General features: G+C 46.1%; 1 protein-coding gene across 2 annotated transcripts in view; it reads right to left on the reverse strand.

Annotated features, from left to right (window-relative positions):
- Nucleotides 1-19,699, reverse strand: part of LOC143002385 (rho GTPase-activating protein 6-like) — a 56,423-nt gene extending 36,724 nt beyond the window's left edge. For both annotated transcript variants that reach the window (XM_076152460.1, XM_076152459.1), the window contains exon 1: nt 19,012-19,699. In XM_076152460.1, the coding sequence (XP_076008575.1) occupies nt 19,012-19,503 (492 nt within the window). In that variant the 5' untranslated portion in view covers nt 19,504-19,699. The remainder of the gene's footprint in view (nt 1-19,011) is intronic.
- Between the last annotated feature and the right edge of the window lie 3,160 nt (nt 19,700-22,859).

The raw sequence follows: 22,859 nt of genomic DNA on the forward strand, positions 1-22,859 counted from the left end.
CCATTTAAAGAATGCTGAGAGGTTCGGCGGTGCAGCTACAATGAAATGCACTGATAACAAACAAACTGCTGACGACTTACTGCAGCCATAAAGCAGTTGCTGTGTGTGTGTGTGTGTGTGGCCGCCAGCAAAGACCCGACACCCAATAACTACAAATAAATGAATGATATTGAAATATTGAAATATGAGGTGAATGACATCATCATTCTCCTCCAATCTAAACCTCTGATTCTATAGGTCCACGTGTTACAACGGGCAAAACTTGGTTCAAAACGAGAGTGTTTCAATGTGGCGGGGAGGCTGTTTGTGTTGACATGTGTCATGACACACAGATTTTACTTTCTCTCATATTTCCAGTTAGACGTGTGACCATGTGTGTGTGTGTGTGTGTGGGTGTGAGAAAGAAAGAGAGAGTGACACAGGATCAAAGCTTCTGCAGGCGCTGTTATAAAGTTTCAGCTGGATTCAGAACAGACTGAAAGTTTGGGCGAAAGCGATGCACAGGGAGATTGGAGCTTTTTTCCCCAGCATGCATCAGAGAAAACATCGGCCCCAAAAACCCTATGAGGGCAAACTTCGACTATGCTTAGTGTAAACCTTCAAATATCCCAAAAATGAGGCTGAGCGAGAAGCCGTGAACCTGCCGAGGGTCATTCCTCTCATTTGGTTCCTTTGGTTCGCAAGACTTGCAGACTTATTAGAGGATATGTGCAGAATCCAACAAGAAATTTAACAGACAGGAATGAGAAGCTGCATTCTTTGTAGGATGTAAAGGGAGAACAGCAGGAGGAAGAGAAGAAGAGAAGGAGTTTCTCTTCCCCCTTATAGACGCTGAAGTTCAACCATAAGGTCAGGAGTCGTGTTTTACAGCCCTGTAGGAGGAGCCCATTGTCTCCTAAAATGGTGTTTCAGTGGTCCCAGTGTGACACACACACACACACACACACACACACACACACACACACACACACACACACACACACACACACACACACACACACACACACACACACACACACACACGTAGCAGAGCCTGGGGAGAGGGAGTGGATGAAGAAGGAGGGAAGAAAGAACAAGAAAGATCAACATGGAGAAATGAGTGAATAATTTTTAAACCCCGAGTCTTAAATGGGCGAGTCATCGAGTCATCGAGTCATCGAGTCCTTCCTGCCTTCCACTCGGCCGCCGCGCCTCGTGTCATCTTGAAATTGTTAAAAATGAGGCGGAAGTACAGCTACGCGTGATCGTGTTTCCTATTTCAAAGCAGGCGGAGGATTTTCCACTGCTGAACTTGGCCGAGCTCACAGGCCTCTGTACCTCGCAGCCTCTCGTGTTCATCAGAATGACGCGTAATTAGAGCTCCATTCTTATTTTCGCCCCCCGAGTCTCCCTGCACAGGAGCCCAGACGCTGAGCCGCAGCTTTACGTCCAGTGTTTACATCGCTCAGCATGGAGCCGCGGCACCTCCTTCCAAAAAGCCGAATGCCTGAGTTGTGTAATCACCCTGGCTGAGTGGAAAGTATTCTGCCAAAGTGCTTTAAGGCCGATCCAGTAAATGACAGAGAAAAATCCCCCGCGGGCGACCAACCGTTTAATAAACAGCAGCAACACAAAGCTACGATCACAACATCGCTACGAGAGGAAGATCAGGAAGGCGGGAAACTCATAAATCAAACCTTCACAACAACTGCAGCACCTGTGGGAAGCTGGAATTCTTTGTAATGCGGTGGATTAGAAAGCCGTGATCTCTACACTAATAATGTATTATAATATATATTCTATACTCACAAATATTGTACGAATGATCTAAAAATGAATAGTAATATTTGATCATATGTCTGATATGTAATCGCCACCCGGTTGCTTGAGCAGAGATGCAGTGGAGCAAAAACAGCTGATCAAATATAAATACCAATCCATGCCGGTTCCCCAGCTGATGAGCCGCCGGAGCTAAAAAAATCTAATATTTGCTCATGGATAAAAGGTGACAAAGGCGCCGCGATAAGAACAAATCAGCGACAAGAAGCATCGAAACCAGCAAATCGTTCCGTCACTTTGTCCCTCGTCCTCTCGTTCTGTGAGATTCTGACCTCTGACCTCCGTTTCACAAGAAAGAGTGTGGGGCCGAGAAAACCGGGAGGAGGGGAGGGGGGCACATAAACAAAGTTACAGCAGGGGAGCTACACACACTGCAGCATCGGGGGATGACCTCATGACTGGAGAATGAATGTGTGTGTGAGAGAGAGCCAGACAGACACACAGAAGAAACACACACGCACACACACTTACACACACTATTACTGAGGAGCCACGCCCGGGTCGAGGGTCTCTGACCATCGTCCGCCTCCACGTCTGAGCCGTGACCTGCAGGAACGCTCTGGCATGTTTTTTTGGAGTAACCAATCACTCAACATCTATCAAACACAGGACTCACACACTCTCTCTCACACACACACACACAAACCAACACACTCAGAGTGACGACAGCGTGGGTCTGGATTCTATCTGGAGGCTTCTATCAACAGGCCGACCCACTCGTCCTAAATCTCCATACGGCGTCCTTAGGGCCAACAGAGAGGAGACGTGGATGTAAGCAAAGAATGTGGGTTCCAGGCGAAGCTCGGCCGCATGGCTTTCATCTCCATACCATCTCCATCAGACCGTGCGTAAAGCGGCGGGCGGGTCACGGCCGTTTCCTAGAGAAACCGCTTGACCCCGACCTGCCAGCTACTAAATTATAAGGGCAGAAACCCGCAGTACATTTACGGTGCGCTTTGGCTTCATTGGTCCAAAACAAAGACCTTTCTGCTTATAAATGAGCAGCAGCCTCATAAGTGATTCATATTCAATTGGTAAATGTACGTTTTTATTAATGTCCAACATTTCATCAGCTGCTTGTGGTTATATATCTATTTTTATAGGGGGAACTTTGACGGACGGGTCAGAATCTCGCCCTCTAGTGGTGAATCAACAACAGCAATACTGCTGCTACAAATACTAACAACTCATTACCACAACTATTGTCCTGGTCCAATAAAATTTTAGTTTTTACTATTACTCTTTCCTGGTGATGAAACCCTTGAGCAAGGCACTAAACCCATCCAAAAATCCAACATTAGCCAAGTTTAAAGGGTTTCTCCTCATGAGGCAAAAGGAATCCAGCACATATGTGTATCGGCAGCTTGTGTATATATATGTGTGTGTGTGTGTGTGTGTGTGTGTGTGTGTGTGTGTGTGTGTGTGTGTGTGTGTGTGTGCAGACTTATGTTTTCATCACCTGACTTCTAGTGACGTCAGACTGGAGCTGTTGTTTGTGCTCTGTGCTGCTGCGTCCGTCTGTCTGCTGCTCAAATTGTTTATCATCTTCATCTCAGCTGCTCATGTGACCTCCTGACCTCTGACCTTCCATCCTTCTCCCTGTCTGGTGCTCTGTCAGCTCCTCTCTTTCTCTCTCTCTCTCTCTTCATCTGAGTGACGCATCACAAACCGAAACAGATTTGTGTGACAACCACAGCTAACGGCGTCTACATGAACCTCATCTAGGATTTCCATTCGGTTTTGAAACCTTTAGGATTCTTTAACGTGTAACGAAAACAAGAGCAGATGCGCTTCAAACAATTGCAATCACTTCTATCTCATTCATTTAAACACAATTACTCTGAAATGTACGAAAGCCAAGCTGGATGTAGGAGGTAATTAAGGAAATGAAAGTGTTTAATCACATCCTGGTCTGTTGAGTTGATCTGCTGAACGATGATTGGCGATTGCGTCGATCATCGTCTTCATCAATCATCAAAAGGAGTTCAAGGGTTTGTTTCATTTGCACGTGAGGCCCAATGTTCTTGTTTGTTTAATAATGGCGGTTTTCACGTACGGGCAGCGAGTCTTTCAGGTCCTCCACCACACGTGACACACACACACACACACACAAGCAGAGGGTCCTTCACCTCCTACGCCTCCTTACTGTTTTCTGCCACAACTGTTGCCATGGCGTCTCTGCTCGCCAGCTGTGGTGGACAGCAGAATAACAAGGATGTGGGTGTGTTTGCATGATCGCCGCGGGATAACACGGCGGGCGTCTTTACACAAGTGCCGCCCGGGAAGTGTAATGCATTATTCATTCTGTGTTGGTATTGGTAGTTAAACCTGTGCAGATATGAGGTTTCTGTGTTTTAAATGCTGCGCGATGATGCATTTGTTGGCAGTGGCGACGCAGAAAATAGCCCTCGCCCGTTGCCATAGCAGCAGTGTGAACGCATCAGGATCGTAATGGGAAACAGACAAAAGCAAAGTGAGATTAAGAGGCCGGATTTCAGAAACGAAGTCGCGCATAAATCTCCCTGAATAAGGTCCAAACCTGAGGGATAATGACATCTCGGAATGGGAATCGAACACAATCACAGCCGGTTTGTGATCACAGTTTCGCTCTGTGTGTAATTGCTTTGAACGACGACGCCCAAGGTGTCAGTTCCCACATAAAAAGTACAACAAACGAAGGTTCAGACTTTTCCTTTCCAATAAACCGTCTTCTCCCTCTTCTGCCTGAGGTGGGAAGGTTTGGAGCTGCTGGCCTCCAAACTAAAGCAAACCTACAGTGATGTCACATCCAGCGAACGGTGTGACGGCGAGCACATCGGCTGCTGAGGTGTCAAACTCTCTCGCTGCGTTGTGACCGTTCCAGTTCTGTGTTTGTTTGTTTGGTGTGTGTTTGCTGGCTGGTCCAACATACTGAATGTGTCCATCCATCTATCTGCTCAGGTTTGTGAACTCAGGTGAACCCTTATAGACATAACAAACCACCACAGGCTGTGTGTGTGTGTGCGTGCGCTAGTGTGTGTGTGTGTGTGTGTGTGTGTGTGTGCGCGTGTCTGCGTGTTTACATTTTCCAAATTCCCCAATATTATCTGTTTCTACATTTTTCTGTATCATATATGTTTTGCAAAGCTGTACACACAGCCTTTGAGCGTGTGTGTGTGTCTGTGTGTGTGACTGTGCGAGTGTGTGTGTACTGTAGGACATCCAACCTTTATCACAATCACACTGAACAGCCTGGATGCCTAAATATTTAGTCCGCAGTATAAACACAGCGGCCTTTCGAGGAATGCGCTGTCTAAAAAAACCCTCCCGCCTGCTTTTATTCTGAAATCCTATCGATCACATTGATTCATGTTCAATAATCTGACGCCTCTGGTAGCTTCTGGTTTTCACTTAAGTAGCTGTGTAAGGATTTGACAGCACGGAAAACCAAAAGGATCCGTTTTATCCCAGGCAGATCTACGGTGCTGATGCCTCTTCATATGTATTGATAACTGATCGCTGATATTGATAACGTTACATTGAAAAAGAGAGAATCAAGTCATAACATTTATATTGATCTGAAGTGAATGTCTATTAACGGCTAAGAGCTGCTTAGGGTCTGAAGTCTGACAGTGGGATGACTGATGTGTTAAATGTCATTTTCATTTAAGGTTAGAATGAAGAGATAAAGGGAGAGAGAGGAGGAAAAGAAGAGAATAAGGAGGACAGGAGAATGTGTGTGTGTATGTATGTGTGTGTGTGGGGGGGGGGGTGTAGTAGAATAAACTCTCTGGTTTTTGCAGTATGTTCCACTTCTTCTTCTTCAGCAGTTTGTTCTAACGACTCCTCACTACTTTAAACATTTACATTGTTTGATTTGAGTTTAACAAGCAAAATGTCTAAATTTGGAAAAGAAGCATAAACTCAAGATTTTGCACACACACATACACACACCAACACACATAAACTCGGTTTGCCTGCTGGAGCTCATGTTAAACCACATGACAATACAGCCTGGACAGAGTAAAAACATACAGTGTGTGTGTGTGTGTGTGTGTGTGTGTGTGTGTGTGTGTGTGTGTGTGTGTTTGGGTGGAGCCAATGGATAAGGATGAAGAAAGAGGCAGAACAAAGATGTGAGCTGGGGAGGTTGACAGATCCATCCCATCTTGCTTTCTCCTTCTGGAATGCAGCTGGAATCCAAGCTTGACTCCCCTGCTGGCCCCGCCCACATCCCTACCACCTCATTTCAGGCAACACACACACACTAACACACACATACATAGGTTGGATCTGCATTTGTCTCTCCTCTTGTTGAGCCACTTTACCAGGATATAAGCCTTCAGACGTGTTGTTGTGCCCTGAGTGCGATTTCAGGCAACAACTTGAAAACGGCAACATTTCAGGAAAACCTTCAAATATGGCGGAAAAATTGTTCCGCCAGCTGGAGTGACGGGAACCAGACTTTTTGCTATGGCGGTTACACAAAGAAGAAGAAGAAGAAGAAGTTACAGCTACGCTAGAAAGAAAGCAACGCAAGAACACAACATGCTAATTCCTCCCATGACAGCCTAAACATTTAGTGTAGCCGGGAAGCTAACGATGACTCACACTTTTTTCCTGTTAAACACAAGCACACGTCGTTTGCTACGATTTACTACGATACAAAGTAAACTCCAGATATTTCCACCCTCACTCGCTCCTAGAACAGCAACATGATGTCATGAGGTCAGGTAAGTTATGAGGGAAGTGAGGGGTTGCTGCATCTTTGTTGCTGCTTTCAATCGTACACAATTTTATAATCAGGTTTATAATCGCGAGTTGCCGTTTGCGTCAGAGCCTCGCCGCGTGTAAACCATCTCCGAATGCTTACGCTTGGAAGAGGATGCCTCCTTTGTTCTCGCTTCTACAAGCAGGGGCCGGGCGCTGTGTTTACATCAGCGGGCTGTTGCCATGGCGACAGACAGAGCCGAGGAAGAGGAGTGTCGACGGTGTCAGAGTCCTTGACGAATAGTGAGCACAGAGGCAAAACAAAAGGTGCAAGAAAGTGAATAGTGAGCGCGTCTGAGTGACTCCAGGCTCAGTCCGGACACGCGTCTACGTCCTCTAGTGATAGCGGCTTACCTGACAGAAGGACACACGGACGGCCGCCTTCCATTGTGCTCTGATTGGCCGGTCTGAAACCATTCCAAACGCAAATGTTTCAGGCAGAAAGACAGAAGTTTGTGTAGCGTCTCTGATGGAGATCACAGGCAGCTCTCCGGACGTCTCCTCCAAATCAATACATTGATAACGCAAGATGAAGGATTTACTCCACATTTTCATCCAACACACAAGTACAACAATCCATGTGTAGCTGAACAAAATGTCGAGTTCATTATTAGCCTCTGGATAATGTGTAATGTTGTGATATTAGGTATTATGCTGCAGAACGCCAAGATATTCGTGCCGTTGTAAAGCCAAAAGGCAAGAAAGGAGCCATTCAAATACACACTGACACATGCATCCACACACACACACCGCGCGACCGCACTTAAGTCATTTCAGAGCCTATTTAGTCTCCATTAACAAATAGCCTCCCTGCTGGCCAGAACTAATCCAACCCAGGTGTGTGTCAGTGTGTGTATGTGTGTGTGTGTTTACCCCATCTCTCCTCTGCTCTCTCTCTCTCTCTCTCTCTCTCTCTCTCTCTCTCGTCAATGATACCTCAGCTCCAACAAAAGACTCCAAACCGTCGGCAAAATCCTCCAATTAGGTCAAATTGAGGCAAATTGCAGCTCTCAGAGGGAAACTAAAGCGACTCACCTCTGCTGCGTATCTCATTAAGCACAATCATCCCGGCTTCTACGTATGCTAATTAATGCTAAACACCTGTTTGTGTGAGGTTCTTTTTTTGGTCCCCTTTAATTTTCATTTAAAGCCCCTGGAGCCCAGACAAAAGGAGCAGACAGGAGAAGACGCAGAGCTGCAGAGCTGAAATTGTCCCTTAAAAAAAAGACAAAAGCATCTGTGGCCCATTGAGCCGAGAGGCTGAATAATGAGACGGAGAGACGAAACAAAGGGGGAGAGAGAGGATGGTGACAAGAGGAGGGAGAGGACAGGGAGGCACAAACATGATGGCTGAGGCCTCACCTATCTGCTAGCTGTAACCATAACCTTTTGTCTGTCTCTAGGTGGCGCTCTTCCTCCGTCCAGCCACGTAAACCCTGCCGCCGCCGCCCGTGTCCGTGACCCAGTTCTTCTTCTGTTTATCCCCAACAAACTCTTGTTGCCGCTGCTGGAAATGTGAAACACATCATTTCCTGTACCCGTGGAACTCTTCCAGGAAACACCGACTTGACGCCAGGTGCTGTGAGAAGCGAACGTAAAAGCTTTTCCCCAAACTTTACGGTGTTCCATCAATCATCCGCACAGCACATTTATACATTTACTTACTTAAGTAACGGATTAAAGCCTCTTAAATTCACTCTTAATCTGAATTTAAATCCTCTCCAACCTGTAAATCTAAATCCTCTTTAAATCATCCAAGAATTAAACCAACATTCCGTGGGAAAATTGGATGGCAGAAGATGCTATCATGCACATACACACACACACACACACACACATTTATGTTCTGGGAAGGTAGTCTGCAGGAGGGAATAGGATCCGTGCTTGGAAGTGACGCTGTTCTCTACCAGAGCAGTACAAGCACACATTGTTGTGTTTGTGTGTGTGTGTGTGTGTGTCTGCCGGAGCGTGTGTGTGTGTGTGTGTGTGTGTGGATACGTGGGTGATGGTGACAGTACAAACAACCCCACTCGGCTGGACATCCCTTATGAGCATACTTTGCAAGTGTGTAACCATAACAGAGGGCCGCCTTTACCAGAAGATTTTATTGGTGTGGCGGTAAGGAGGAGGAGGAGGAGTATTTAAAGGGAATGTACAAGTATATAATGGCAGTTTATCTGCGTGAGCGCTTTGGGAAAAGATAACAAAGATAACGCAACCCACAATCCCATCAGCAGGGAATTTTATATGCAAATATTTTCACATTATCAGCCTGTAGAAATGTCCTCTTTCAACTCTTAAAATTGTTGACTCACCCGATAACACGCACACACAAGCGCGCGCCCACACACACACACACACACACACACGCACACAGGTTTTGTTTAGTCCCAGCGTAGTGAAATATGTCCTGTGCGCAGTTGGCAACGGCTTTTGCGATGTTTTCGTAAGATACTTGTGAGGCCGCGGAGACAGATGTGTGCAGCTGTGAGCGGTCGCAGCACAGCCCACCCACATTTCACTGTTGATTCATCACTCTGTATGTGTGTGTGTGTGAGAGAGAGAGAGAGAGAGAGAGAGAGAGAGAGAGAGAGAGAGAGAGAGAGAGAGAGAGAGAGAGAGAGAGAGAGAGAGAGAGAGAGAGAGAGAGAGAGCGAGCGAGTTAGTGCTGCCCAAGCCTCTTCAAAGCTGACTAGCACCCCCTCCTGGCTGAATCTGCTCTCTGCACTTGCTTTCGATCCGTGCTCTCTGCCAGTAAACAAACCCCGTCGTGCATTCAAACCCCCACTAGATGACGCTGATGTGTTCCGCTCTGGGGCCCAGCGGAGTCGTAACAATCCTAATGCCTTCCTGATGAGCTCATGCTGCAGGCCCAGAGCTGCTGGCTGCTGCTGAGGTCGTTTCCCCACAACAACACCAAGACCATGAAAAAGCCAAAACTCACACGGCTTCACTGCAAAGCCATATACACACACACCCACTCCCACACTCCCCCACACACACACACACACACACACACACACACACACACACACACACACACCTGCATCCAATAGGACTCCCATGCCTCCCGCGTCAACCCCACTGAGCTGCTCTTTCTATTTTTAGCCGTGGAGCTCCGGCTGTGTCTGAAATGCCAGAGCTCCCTCATTCTGTTTTGCTTCTTCGCTCGCCTGACAGATTTGAGGGGGGCGGGAGGTCCTTTGCTCTAAATCCCCTGAAGCACATCTACAGTATATATACATGTATGACCAGGAGTTTCATCCAAGGAGGTTTGCCGCGTCAGTCAAAGCAAACTGTAATTACCGGGAAAATTACATCTGATCTGGATTTACAAGTTGGAACATTTTGGAGATATTTGGCTTTCACTTACCATTCACATAGAATCGACCCTTATGGATTGATGGATCACTTCTAAAAGCTCTACATGAAGTTATAAGTTTAGTTAGATACAACAACCGGTGCTTTGGATGATGCAACGTTGGGGTTCACGCCTGCCTCCCAAACCAGTGTGGGTTTTGGCCACGCCCTCACGTCACACTGTGACTTTAATCGCGGCGTTGCCCAAAGGTTTAAGCAAAAGCTCACTCCCAGCAGATAATGGAGACTCCCGTAAGCCGAGAGGAGTGGGGAGAGAGGAGATAAGATGCAGGATGCATGTGTGTGTGTGTGTGTGTGTGTGTGTGTGTGTGTGTGTGTGTGTGTGTGTGTGCAGTTACGCTCCATTCAATGTGCAGGCCTGACTGATCTCAGCACACACTTATCTTGCTTGATATGTAGGCAGAGTTTCCATGTTTGACTGAAGATGGCACAACAAGGATAGGAAAGCTCCCAGAGCGAAAAAGGTTCATCCTCTGGTGAGTGCAAACAAACTCTGTCCGGTCATTACAATTCTGTTTTTAATGCTAATAATTGGAAAACGACAGTGGCAGACAAAACCACTTTCCTGTTGGCTTTAAACTGAACTTCCAAACATAAGAGTTGAGTTGTCACAGTTAACCAACGCATTAAATCTGCATAATAAGGATGTTTACTGTCACATTTGACTAAACATGTGTGTGGCGACTGAGAGGACGTTACTATAGCAGCACGCATTGGCACCCGGTGGCCACTTTTTTCACCAGAATAATGCAAAAATTTAATTCCCAGGACTTTCCAGGCCTGGAACAACATCTCAATCCCATGACATTTCCACAACCGTCTGAACTCTGATGAGAGATCAGGTGGTCAGCAAAAGCCTTGCTGTTCGCACTCTGTGTACCTCAAATATCAACAGGAAATTCCACAGAAATGTGACCAGAGCGAGGGACGGGACGCCAAAACAGCCAAGATGTCACACGCAAAGAGGAGAGGAGAGGAGAGGAGAGGAGAGGGAGCGCAGAGGAGAGGAGAGAAGAGGAGAGGAGAGGAGAGGAGAGGAGAGAAGAGAAGAGGGGTTACTTAGTTGTCAATGCATCACTTTGTGTGATCTGACCTGGAATTCCCAAAAAATTACCATCTGAACTCCCCCACTGTAACACACAGACACACACACCTTCCCATTTATTTGCACAACTCCTTGTTTGTACTGTTTACTCCAAAGAATTCCTTGTACTTCCTACTTTCCTCTTTAAATCCGAGTGTGAAGGCATTGAAAGTACAAACGTTTTCCACCCCTTACAGAATATACAAATGTATGTATGTATGATAACATAAATGTTTGTACTTCTCTCATCTTTCACATTTCCCACGAAATAGCCACTGGAACTCCACAAAGGCTCGTCTGTGCGTGACGACGTGAAGTATGTCCACCCAGCGTGCCGTATCATATCGCCGCAGTTTACTCTGATTGAGATAAATACATAAACGTGGAGCTGTAAAGTGAACGCACCATGGGGTCTGCCAGAGGATGTGTGTGTGTGTGTGTGTGTGTGTGTGTGTGTGTGTGTGTGTGTGTGTGTGTGAATCCTGCCCATGTTCCCCCTCTGGCCCGTGACAAACCATATTAGACAGAACATTAGTGGACATGAGGGTCACTGTAACACACATGTACACACAAATACACAAGGGGGTGAACTCGTAGGCCTGCGAGCCTCAAACACGCACAATTAGATCATCCGCCCACCGCCTCGGGATCCTCTCCTATACAAACCTATGCACAGAGACAAACAGTAACCCAACGCCGCGGCTTTCTCGCCGGACGAGCGGCTTAATGGGCAACAGACAGCGAGATCTGGCAGCGGAAATGAATGTTTACTTTCCAGGCGTCTCTATTTCAAGCTGCTCTCTTTTCCCACATTGTTGAGAAAACATCCCAAAGGAGACGCGAGATTGATAAAGGAAAACACTGCCGCGCACACGCCCCGCCGCCTCATATGGTTCTCTTCAAGGCCGAATCATGCAAACTTGTCCAAAAATTGCCCTGCGACGTCTTGGGTTTCTGTACATTAACGAGAGGAGGTCTGAAATATTTTGTAGGCATTATCTCTGGAGGTTTTTTGGCTCAGGTGCTTATGTGAGTCGAATCTATATCGACCTGTATGAAACCTGAAACAGCTTCTGCCTCTTCAGCTTCTACAATGCATTTCATTCTCGGTGATGTTGCTTTACGGCATAAATCAGAGGTCGGCGTTTGTTTGTACATCCCACAGTCACACTCAATGTCTCAACGGGATGTAAATGAGTCGCGCGTCTATCACCTAATAATTCCTTATTAGCCCGGCAGTAGCGCTAATTTTCCACTCGAGCACTGTTCAAATAAAGTTCAATTAAACCATTCCAGCTGAAACGGCGAGGCTATTGTTTGTTGCCGTATTTACGCGTTGCACGAGTGGGGCTGTGAGCGCGGCCATGGCAACAAGCAGGCCCATTAAATTTAATGAGGAGCATAATCAAACTACGGTCCGCGCAGAGGCTTACGCATAAATCCTTTGTCCCAAGAGGTGGGAAATGTTCCAGAACACGGAGAGAGGTCACCTAAAGCAAGAAACCACAGGTCAGGTCAAACTTAATGTATGTTTAAGTTCATTAAAGTAACAGTCTGTAAGCAAGAAGGTCCTGGGTTTGAGGCCCAGGTCCATTCTGTGAAGTGTTTCCGGGTGCTCGCGAGGTTTGTTGGTAGTCCGATTTCCCATTGTCTTGGAGCAAGGCATAAAACTGTTAAATGGGAAGGGAAAGCTGTTCGTTTGTCAAAGTTTAGATGTCTGGTAAAACGTGGTTGCTTGTAATTTCCTTAGGTTTCATTTCTAATTTTAAATCTTGATCTTCGGTTTGGTTTTATGAGTTTTTGACAGCAGAGAAAATCCACCCTAAAACCAACCCTGCTTCAATCCGGTCTCCATCATGCCAGGAGCAAATCCACCCTAAAACCAACTTCAGATCACAACATTAAGACGGATGCTGCGGTTTTCCACATTCACACTTTTAATATTCCTCTTTACAAACTACAGATAAGAATAGCAGACTTTGATTGAAGACAGAGAACTGTGAGCGGATAAGAAACAGAAAATACAACTACAAGCCAAGCAGATGAGTCTCAGTGTCTTGACCTGTTTGACATCATCTACGATAACAATTTATTAAAGCTTTGTGATGACATTTCAGAATCAACTCCTTGATTTCTGCAATATTTGGGCTTCAGCTTGGGCTTCGGCTCCTCAGAAATGTGGTAACCCAGTCCAAAACTCTCACAAGCTGTGAAGATGTTTGGCCGAAAGCATCAATCACGCGATTATTTATGTCCAAGTTGAACTGTCCGAGGTAGAACATGGATTTGTTCTGCGGTGTGTTTTTGCTAAGAGCATTCCAAAAATGTCTCACCGTCAAGGTCCTTTGCCTCCGACGCACACTCTTCACTCTGAATGAACTCGGGGAGGAAACGAGGGAGGAAAGCAAAATGGATAATAGTGCGGTTCACGGGTTCACGTCTCTCTGTTACAGCACGATAATGTGTTACAACAGAGGAAGAAGACGCTTTGGAAACTTGTGTAACCGCTGGAAGTGTCAAATATGTAACCAGGGATGGACTTCCATGTCCCTGCTGTTGTCCGAGATTGAGGGAATAGACCTGGGAAGAACACATTCACTTTTTGTATCGATCTGCAACCAAGCACAGGTCTCTTAAAGTGACATGCTGGTGTTTTAACATTGTTTGGTTATGTTTTTTTCCTGTGTGTATATTTCCACAATATTCTCTCAGCTACTTCACGTTATGGAGTTACATCGCACAAGAAGGCACTTTCTATTTCTATGGGATTGAGTTCCATGAACAAATAGAGAGGTTAAAAGTCACGTGTGCATGTGTGCTTCTGCGGTTGCCTTTGAGCAAGGCACTGTACAGGACAAATTTCAGCCATGGCCTTGCTTCTTGCGGTTGTCACATTTTCATGGTTTGTTATGATTTTTATGAGGGAATATGAGGAGGAGGAGGAGGGAGCAGGTTTTTGGAGGACGCAGCAGGGGACCAGCGTGACGCAGCAGGGGACCAGCGTGTCGCCACATTCTGTTCCTGCCATATTCGCCTACTGTGTGTGTGTGCTGTATTTGATATATTTCTCAACCCTCGCTGTGCAAATTGTTATAAACACTTCAACCTGGAACACTTTTGGTCAGAAAAAACAGAACTGCTGTCGTGCTGGCAGGGAGCCACGCGGCCGGTGTCAAACCCCACAGCTCACTGCATAAACAATTGCAAACATATGGACCAGCTCACTTTTCATACTCGAATATTTCACCCAAAAATGGGACAGGATTCGAAATTGTGATGTCTGCTAAATCAAAGTTTACGTCAGCAGCTTGGGGAAAAAATATTTTTTATGGAGGAAAAGCTTGAAGCAGAAATGTTTTTCATTGGATATTTCACATACCATGCGGGAGATCCTAGTATAATAAATCACGGGAAAGTTACACAGAAGATTTGAGCCAGTGACCAAGTGAAACTGAAGCCTGATAGAGACGTACGAGTCTACTGCATCATGCTGATAGCTGTGTTTGATTATTAACACAAGAGAACGGCGCAAACGTTGCCTTTAAAGGAGACGCTGTCACCCTTTCACCGGTCTTCGAAATGTAGGTCACCTGATCGGGTTTTGAACAGGTGTATGATTCCGACTGGGGAGACAATCCAGGAACACATGAGGACATGGAAACAGATGTGCATTGTATAAGATGCAGAACTCCATGAAGACCTACTAAAGACTTGATGAAACTCTGATAAAAAGCCATTTAAGACGCTGGACATTGGAGATAAAATACTTAAGAATCTAAAGTCTTAAAAGCTGACGGAAAGGTTTAATTGTTTTAAGTTGTTTGTTAAATATGTCTACTGTGCTTGCTTCCTTGGTGTTTTGGGGGATTTTTGGGTCTCAGAAGCTCTAACAGCAGCAGTGGAGGAATGTGAGTGATGGTGAAGGCACGTAAGGTTCGAGAAGCTGGACCGAGACCATTTTAAAGCCTTGCGGACCAGTAAAAGCTCTTTAAAATCCATTCTGAATGATCCTGCCAGTGGAGTTCAGCTAAAACCATTAAAGAAAGGACGAAACTAGATCTGGAATACAGGAAACTCTGGAATTGTCTTCTTAAAGCTGGGACTGGGGCTCCTTGTGCACTTTTCTGCTTTCACAATAAGTTTCATCCACTGTGACGTGCAGCTCTAAGAAGCGATGGTTAAGAGGCCACGGCGCTCCAAGCCAGGAGAGTGTGTAAACACTTGTGTTATTCTGGTGTTGTGCAAAAAATGTTTTAATACTCATGATGATACGACAAACTTAGGGAGGAATGGGGAAAATGTGACAGATGGAAAGTGGGAAACGTCTATTTGCGAAAGCCTAACATCCATTATAGCGGCGAGTTGAAATCCCTCGTTGAAAAGCTGGTTTCTGCCTTGAAACGCAGACGTAACTCAACGCAATGTAAATGCACGCAGCGGACATTATGTAAACTTAGCTACTGAAAACTGCCAGATGATTCAGTGCAAACTCAAATGGGAACCCGAGTTGGAATTCTTTTGAATCCCAGTGTTCTCGAAGGCGCCAAGCAGCCAAAACAGCGATTTTTCAGGTTCAACATTTTAAAGGGCTGATTTGCACAAAAGCCACCAATTCATCCTTTGCAGATGATGTTACCTTGTTTCAATTCACCACATTTGATGGCTGAAATAATTAATACCTTTACCAGTCAGCGGTCGCGCCTCGAGCGGTCAGCGTACCGGGGATTTAATGCCGTCTTTTTTTGCTGCGTCTAAAATATGAATGATCGCTATAAACAGAAAAAAGAACTGGATGATTTATGGGACTTCCAGGTTTTGTTTTCAGTCTCTGTTTTTGCCTTACGGGCCTCGTAGAATACGATGTATTGTCTGTAGTGCTGACTGGCAGAATGAGCTCAGCAGAACAAGAAACATGCCAGACAGTGTGAAAGTATTATTTTTCCCGCTGGGCTTAAGTGGTTAAGTCATCAGCTCATCAAACACGTTGTAATAACGGATAAATAAGTTACACGTCAGATGGTGGAGATGTGATTGGTGTGAATAATTTTCTTCGCTCGCTCGCTCTTCTAAAGCATTAGAGTAAGTGCTCCTAAAAATAGACGACACAATGTCAACATTCTGGCGCACCACAAGCAACCACGATTAAATTAGACCGACCAGTTTCCTCTCTGGGCCTTTGTGTGTGTGTGTGTGTGTGTGTGTGTGTGTGTGTGTGTGTGTGTGTGTGTGTGTGTGTGTGTGTGTGTGTGTGTGTGTGTGCGAGAGGGGCTGCAGGGAAGACCAAAAAGTATGTGTGTGTGTTTAGCGTCTAACCCACATAAATTAAAAATACACATTTCAGCGCTTGCTTGAGTTCTATAACTTTTACATACATCCATGACGTCCAACCTTACAGCCAGTCACTCGACAGGTTGGATCTATTCGAGTCGATGAACCTCCGGCTGTAACAACACAGGAAGTGTTCTCACGCTTTCCTGCGTCTGCGCTCCCTCAACGTCAAAACACGCCCGCGTTAAATGAGAAAGCTATAAGGCCATAGCGGCCAATATAGCTGTCAAGACGTCGCTTTCGTCTCTGCGTCTGCTCCTCGATGCCATCCTTAAAAAGGCAAAGCATGAGACTCCTCAGCACAGGACACACTCCACACACACACACACACACACTGAAACACACACACAGAACAGCTCAGTCAGATGTCTAACCGTGCAAACATTTTGGTATCGATGGTCTTACATCAGCTGAAGTCCCGGTCGTAAATTTTGTTTATGGTGATGGGATGATGCGATAGGAAAATAAGTTAGATCCTATATCCTCTCTCGTTTCCCTAAACTGTAACATTTAAATGAATAGAAGTTTCAAAGGGTTCCATCCGCTCTCAGAGTTTGTTACCTCACCGCAACAGAACGTCTGATAGCCTGAAACTAAGGATGGATTCTTACACCAAACAGGATCTACCTCAAACACTTCTGAAGCATAATCCACTGCCTTGAAGCCAGAATGGATCCAAAATCTACCCTATATTCCCAACGCACAGAGGCTGGAGCTTGGAATTCATCCCAAGATTTGACTTCAGAGCTGGCAGAGTGTGAAACATACCAGTCGAGCAGCAGCCCGTCCTGGCTTAGTATTTTTATAAACACTCTAAGGTGCAATAACTCCACAGTCCAGATTGTACTAATGACTCCAAAACCGATGGCCTCATGTTATCCTCAGAGGGCCGAGGTGGAGGGGGAGGGGGAGAAAACAACCAGCAAAACAGGCTCGCAGCGGTGGGAAAATTGCAGCGAGCGAGAGCCTCTCAACATCTTAGAGAGGAAGAGATTGCGTGAGTGTGTGAGTGTGCGTGTGTGTGGGGGGGGGAGAGAGAACTGGAAACAGAGAGGGTGAAGCTGGAAGTTGTTCTTTGTAATAGGAAATGATGGGAGAGCTGTTTGAGGGCCGCATGGCTTTGACCCCGTGACCGCTCGCAGCCGTGAGAACCGAGTCGAGTCCCGGGACGTGCGTCCTCAAGACCCTAGCGCCGGTTCACACACACACATACTGTATGCACACACACGGACACCAGGCAGCAAAGACACTGAGATAAGCGAGAGAGACAGAGTTGGAACAAACTCCAGAAAAGAGGGAGGGGAAGTTATCGTACCTTTCTAGCCGTATGTGGACGCACGCCAACTATGCGGCCTATAAAGCGCCGCCGCTAAAAATAAGTCCTCCAAGTATGTTTTGGTAAGGATTTCATACACGGCAGCTTTCGTCTTAGTGAAAGCCCACGTGAAAACAAAAGCTCAGCCGCCATAAAGGCAACAATGGGAGGAAACTATCTGCACACTCCATTACACCTTTTGTTGAAATTTCTTCATCCTCAAAATCTCCAGGAGCTTTCCTTTAGCTTTCCCGGGAGAGCGTTTAGCGAGGCGTGACTCTGGGAGAAATCCAAAAGTCCAGGTTAGCGAGGTGAACCGAGTGCCTTTGGGCAAAATGTGAGAGGGGAGGCAATCCGTCCGACAGCTCCAGTGGTCAATAACAGGCTGCTCGACGTTTTCCAGGTGCAGGTTTCAGGTGGGGTCAGCGCTCCTGCTCCCGACGGCCGTAAATTTTCCCAGTTGCGTCCTGGCCACAGCACAACCTCCAGCCAAGGCCGCCCTGCCCCGAGTCTCGATATGCATGATGCGGGAATCTAACGCGCGCAGGCAGGTTTCTACCAGCAAAGACTCAAAAGTTCACCACTGGGAGATTGTCAACAGATGTGTCAGTAAAAACTGGACTTACGGGTTGGACTTACGTACAAAACTCTTCTTTTTCAGACAAATATGCATCAATACCTCCACCAAGGACATGATGTCATTGCATGAAATTTTTCATCACACTTGGTGGCCAGGTTAGATGTGATCCAGGCAAGCACTGCTTAAATTTTGTTAACAACCACATTCACGTTTACACCTAAAACGTTTGAAGCGTGAGTCATAGAATCACAATTTTTACGGGATTCCTTAGGCCACAATTTTCACAGAATTTTACACTCATTGCTTTGCGGTCATTGGCTGCCAAAGTTGAGTGGGCGTGGCACATTCTTCCAAAAGTGCTGCATCTAATGAATAAATGAGTCAACTCTCACCCAACTTGATTGACAACTTAATGAAACAATCAATCAATTGATCTATTGAGCCGATTTTGACTTACTATGACAACAACACATTTTATCAATAACTTTGGAACAGGACAAAAGTTTGACTCAATCCGTAATTGGAGGACAGTTGGTGCTTGGCCGAGGTATAAACTCTAGATGTGACATGCATCCTAAACGGACAGGATCCTAATGGAGATTTTGGGAGACCTGATTTGTGTCCTGACCACTTTACCACCCCACCCTGAGCCCAGCACCTCCTTGACTCCCCTGGGCGCTTCTATAGCACCTTTGCAGCTGTTAAAGTCGCTCTAAGTTGGTTTAAGTGGACCTACAGGAGCAGAAGGACTCTTACCTCTGACCTCCACACCACGTAGGCGCGCGAGCTTGACGGCTGGACCTTCTTCTGGAGCCACCTCCGCGGGGAGAACAGCGCGCCGGTGCTCCCGGACGGCACGATCCCCCTCACCAGGAACGGCAGGTCCCCGGCGGTATTCCGTTTGGCGAACCTCACCGTGTCATAGTCGAAGTGGAAGTTGGAGGACGGGGAGACGTCCAGAGGGATGGAGGGGGAGGAAACGGACGGCGTTATAGGCTCCTTCAGGGTCGGGTACTTGGTGCGCAGGGACGGTTTGGCAGCCAAGCGCTCCTGGGACGCACCTGAGTCCCCCGGAGCCGCGCCGAAGGGGAACGGGGCGCCGGTCCCTACGTCGGTTCCGGTGCCGCAATGTCTGATAATAGCGGGGTCGAGGCTCCGGGTCTGGCGTAACCTCCGCTTGGTTATGGCTTTGGAGGCTGGAGAGGAGCAGGAGAAGACGCTGTTGAGGAGCCCCTGAGCGGCGGACATGGCTGCGCGAAGTGTCGGCCCTCTCACGTCCGCGAGGTCCGGCGCGTCTCTGTCAAAGTGACGGAGTTCGACCGCGGAGCCTCCATGAAAGAAAGAGGAGCGCGCGGGGGTCTCACGTACACACACACGCGCCGAGGAATGCGACGCAAAGTGGGGAAGAGCGCGAAGCTTCCTGCTCTCCCAGCTACTCCTCCGCTTATCATCCCCAAAGTGGAGCGGAGAGTGTGTGTGTGTGTGTGTGTGTGAGAGAGAGAGAGAGAGAGAGAGAGAGAGAGGGAGAGAGAGTCTTGATTTACCGATGTTCCATTGTATTACTTTGCATTGTGACTAATGTGCTACATATGTATATACAGATAGAAACCAATGATCCTTAAATAAATAATTATTCATATTCAAAACATTTCCCCCCCTGAATGAGTTGAGTTTTTTCCTGCAGTAAATCAGTGTGATTGCTGTCAGCTGTCACGCTCAACAGCTCACTTGTTACAGCAGGGATTTATGCATCTGAAAACGCTGTTATTATGATGAACTTCCACTATTATACTATCACATGAACTGTCAAGTTACATACTGCTGATTATTATGAGAGGAAGCCTGGGGATGGGAATGAAATGCATGCTTTTTTATATGATGCATAATAAGTTATAAACTGTGTGTGTCATCATGATGCGCTTTTGCACAATTGATCTAGGAGCACTAGTGAACATTTTAAAGGTTTAAAGCCTTACAATTCCTTTTTGCTACTTACAAATAAGTGTTAAAGTGTTAAAATATTGTCTATGGATTTTGGAATGGAAACAATTTTAAAAAGAACTCTAGTTGTGAGTTAGAAATGTCTCAGCACAATTTGACGTGTAAACACATTTGAATGCCTCCCACACAGCTGTGACATGATGTGCTTTGATTTCCTTGGCCCTTTGCACGTGGAAAAGTTTAACCTCTTGCACCCGGACACAAACACTGACAAACTGAAGGAAACAACAGCAAAATGTGGGGACAAAGATGCAGATTCAACAGTCAGACAGACATACATTCAGACGGGCAGACAGACAGACAGACATGATGGAAATAGAAGTATTAATCCCTGTCTCACATTAATCCACCTGACCGTCTGGGTGTAGCAGGCCAATCAGTGAAACCTGCTGTCCGTCATTATGAGCTAAACAATAAGTGAGCTGCAGGATTAATGGCCTTCGTCACACACCTGTGCACCGGTCCAATATAGCTGCTCTTTGTTTACACAGACGCTCTGTGAGAAGCTCGGCCAGTATAACGTGTTAAGATGCTGGAATGTGCACACGCAGCATTAAGATATGTGTGTGTGTGTGTGTGAGAGTGAGAGAGGGAATGTGTGTGTGCGGGTGTGAAAGCATGGGAAAAATGAAAAGAGACAGCAGGGGGCCGGAGAGGAGGGTGCCGACGGTCTGATAAAGGAGCTTATGAAGCCTCGCTGCATGACACACACACACACACACACACACACACACACACACACACACACACAGCAAGGCACAGCGTGACGTGACACAATGATAACAGCTGAGATAGATTTGAGCTGTCTAAAAACAGTCTGCAGAGGAAAACAAAGTAGCCAGAGTTGTGTGTTCGCATCAGGTTCATCCCGTTTGTCCAAAACTTTATGAACCAACATGGTGGCACAGGGCCCAGGGGAGGACAGGTTACATTTTGCTACACTGTTGCCTCGCGGAAAGCTCTTTGGTTCAAAGCCCTGCTCCATACCTTTCTGTGTGGAGCTTCCATGTTCCATGTTCTGCTTCTGTTCTGTTTCACAGAGATTGGTTCCAAACCCAAATACAGTCACTTCTCAGCGAGACCCAGAAAACAGCAGAGACATGAAGTGGGAACTGAACTTGCTCAGCTCACCCGGTTGGCGGTGGATGGACAGCAAAACTTAAATAACAATAGAATCCATCACCTCGCCACAGATGTAGAACGGATAACTCAGCCATTGATTGACTTTTCTCTGAGACGTTCCTCGGGTTACTAATGTGTAACCGTGGAGAAAACCTTTCATGTGGACCGACGATCATTTGACTTTGCTGTCAAAATATGTCCGACATGGTGGAGGTCACGGTGGGTGGAACAAATCCACAAGAGACGACGTTTCAGCGTTACATACACGTTGTTTCCATATTTGGTCATATGTTACTACAGCAGCCCTCCTTGAAACCATTTTAAGCAGGAAAATATTTCTATTGTTTCACCGTATGGAGGTCAGAGGTCAGATTATGATCTAAGTGTGCTGTACCAAGCTGTATTTGTATCTGTTACACACAATTAATGCTGTTTGTGAGTGGTTCACAGCAGATAAAAGGAAGACTAAATGAATGAAAGCTGTGTTTATTGTGTTTATCGTGTGTGTCCATTTTCTACTCACTTGTCCTCAGCACCACAAATCTCCTGTAACACACAGCAAGCTGTCAGCGGGGGAAGGAATCTGCACAAACTGTAACACGTGTGCTTCATTTGGCAAAACGTGGCAGGATTCTGATTAGAGCAATGCATTGATGAGGACCAGTTGTCGCTTAAAGGCAGAATGAGCAAAAGCTACAAGTTACAGTCTAACAAATTACGTATTCTGAAGGAGGACAAACATTCCTACGTTGCTATGTACGTGTTTTTTGTGACATTTCAAATTTGAGAAAGTTATTAAGAGTTGAAAACATTTTTGAAGTTGAAATTCCAGCAGCTGATGTACACACACACACATACACGCACACACACACACACCCTCTGGCAATGCTTTTATCAGAGCAAACTTTTCACGTGTTCCTGGCTGCACATGTAAACACCCACATACTGTATATATTTAAGCGCCACCATATTGTTCCAATATAGAGTAAAATTAGATTATCGAGACATGCTGAATTTTCTTTTACTGCATTTTTAGCTTCAGGGGGGGCGGGGGGGGAGTTGATCCCAAAGCTACGTCAGGTCGATACCAAAACAACATATACAGTTCCATAGAGGAGGAGCTTTATGACACCCAGGTCACTGAATGTGGACAGGCTGGTTTAATACACGTATATAATCTGGGAATATGATCTGAAAAGTTCCATCTGAGGCCATTACCAAGAGAATATTCATCACTTTCAGGTCTTGGACCCGATTTTGCTTATGTTGAGACTATTTGAGACTACGTGGAGCCCCCCTAAAGGGCCAGGGGTCCTTAATGGCACCGGTTTGTAAAAACAACACATCCATGATCTAACCCATACTCTGACTTGGCAGACACACTATTCAGGTTTGTTACTATTCACGGTGACAAAGGAGTGATGACAAACTAATGACACATCAAAACAATAAAATATTTGGTGGGAACTTTTCATCAATGT

This window comes from Genypterus blacodes, unplaced genomic scaffold (genome assembly GCF_046128005.1).
Source record: "Genypterus blacodes isolate CSIRO-AG114 ecotype Tasmania unplaced genomic scaffold, CSIRO-AGI_Gbla_v1 ptg000056l_1, whole genome shotgun sequence".
NCBI classification, from domain to species: Eukaryota; Metazoa; Chordata; class Actinopteri; order Ophidiiformes; family Ophidiidae; genus Genypterus; species Genypterus blacodes.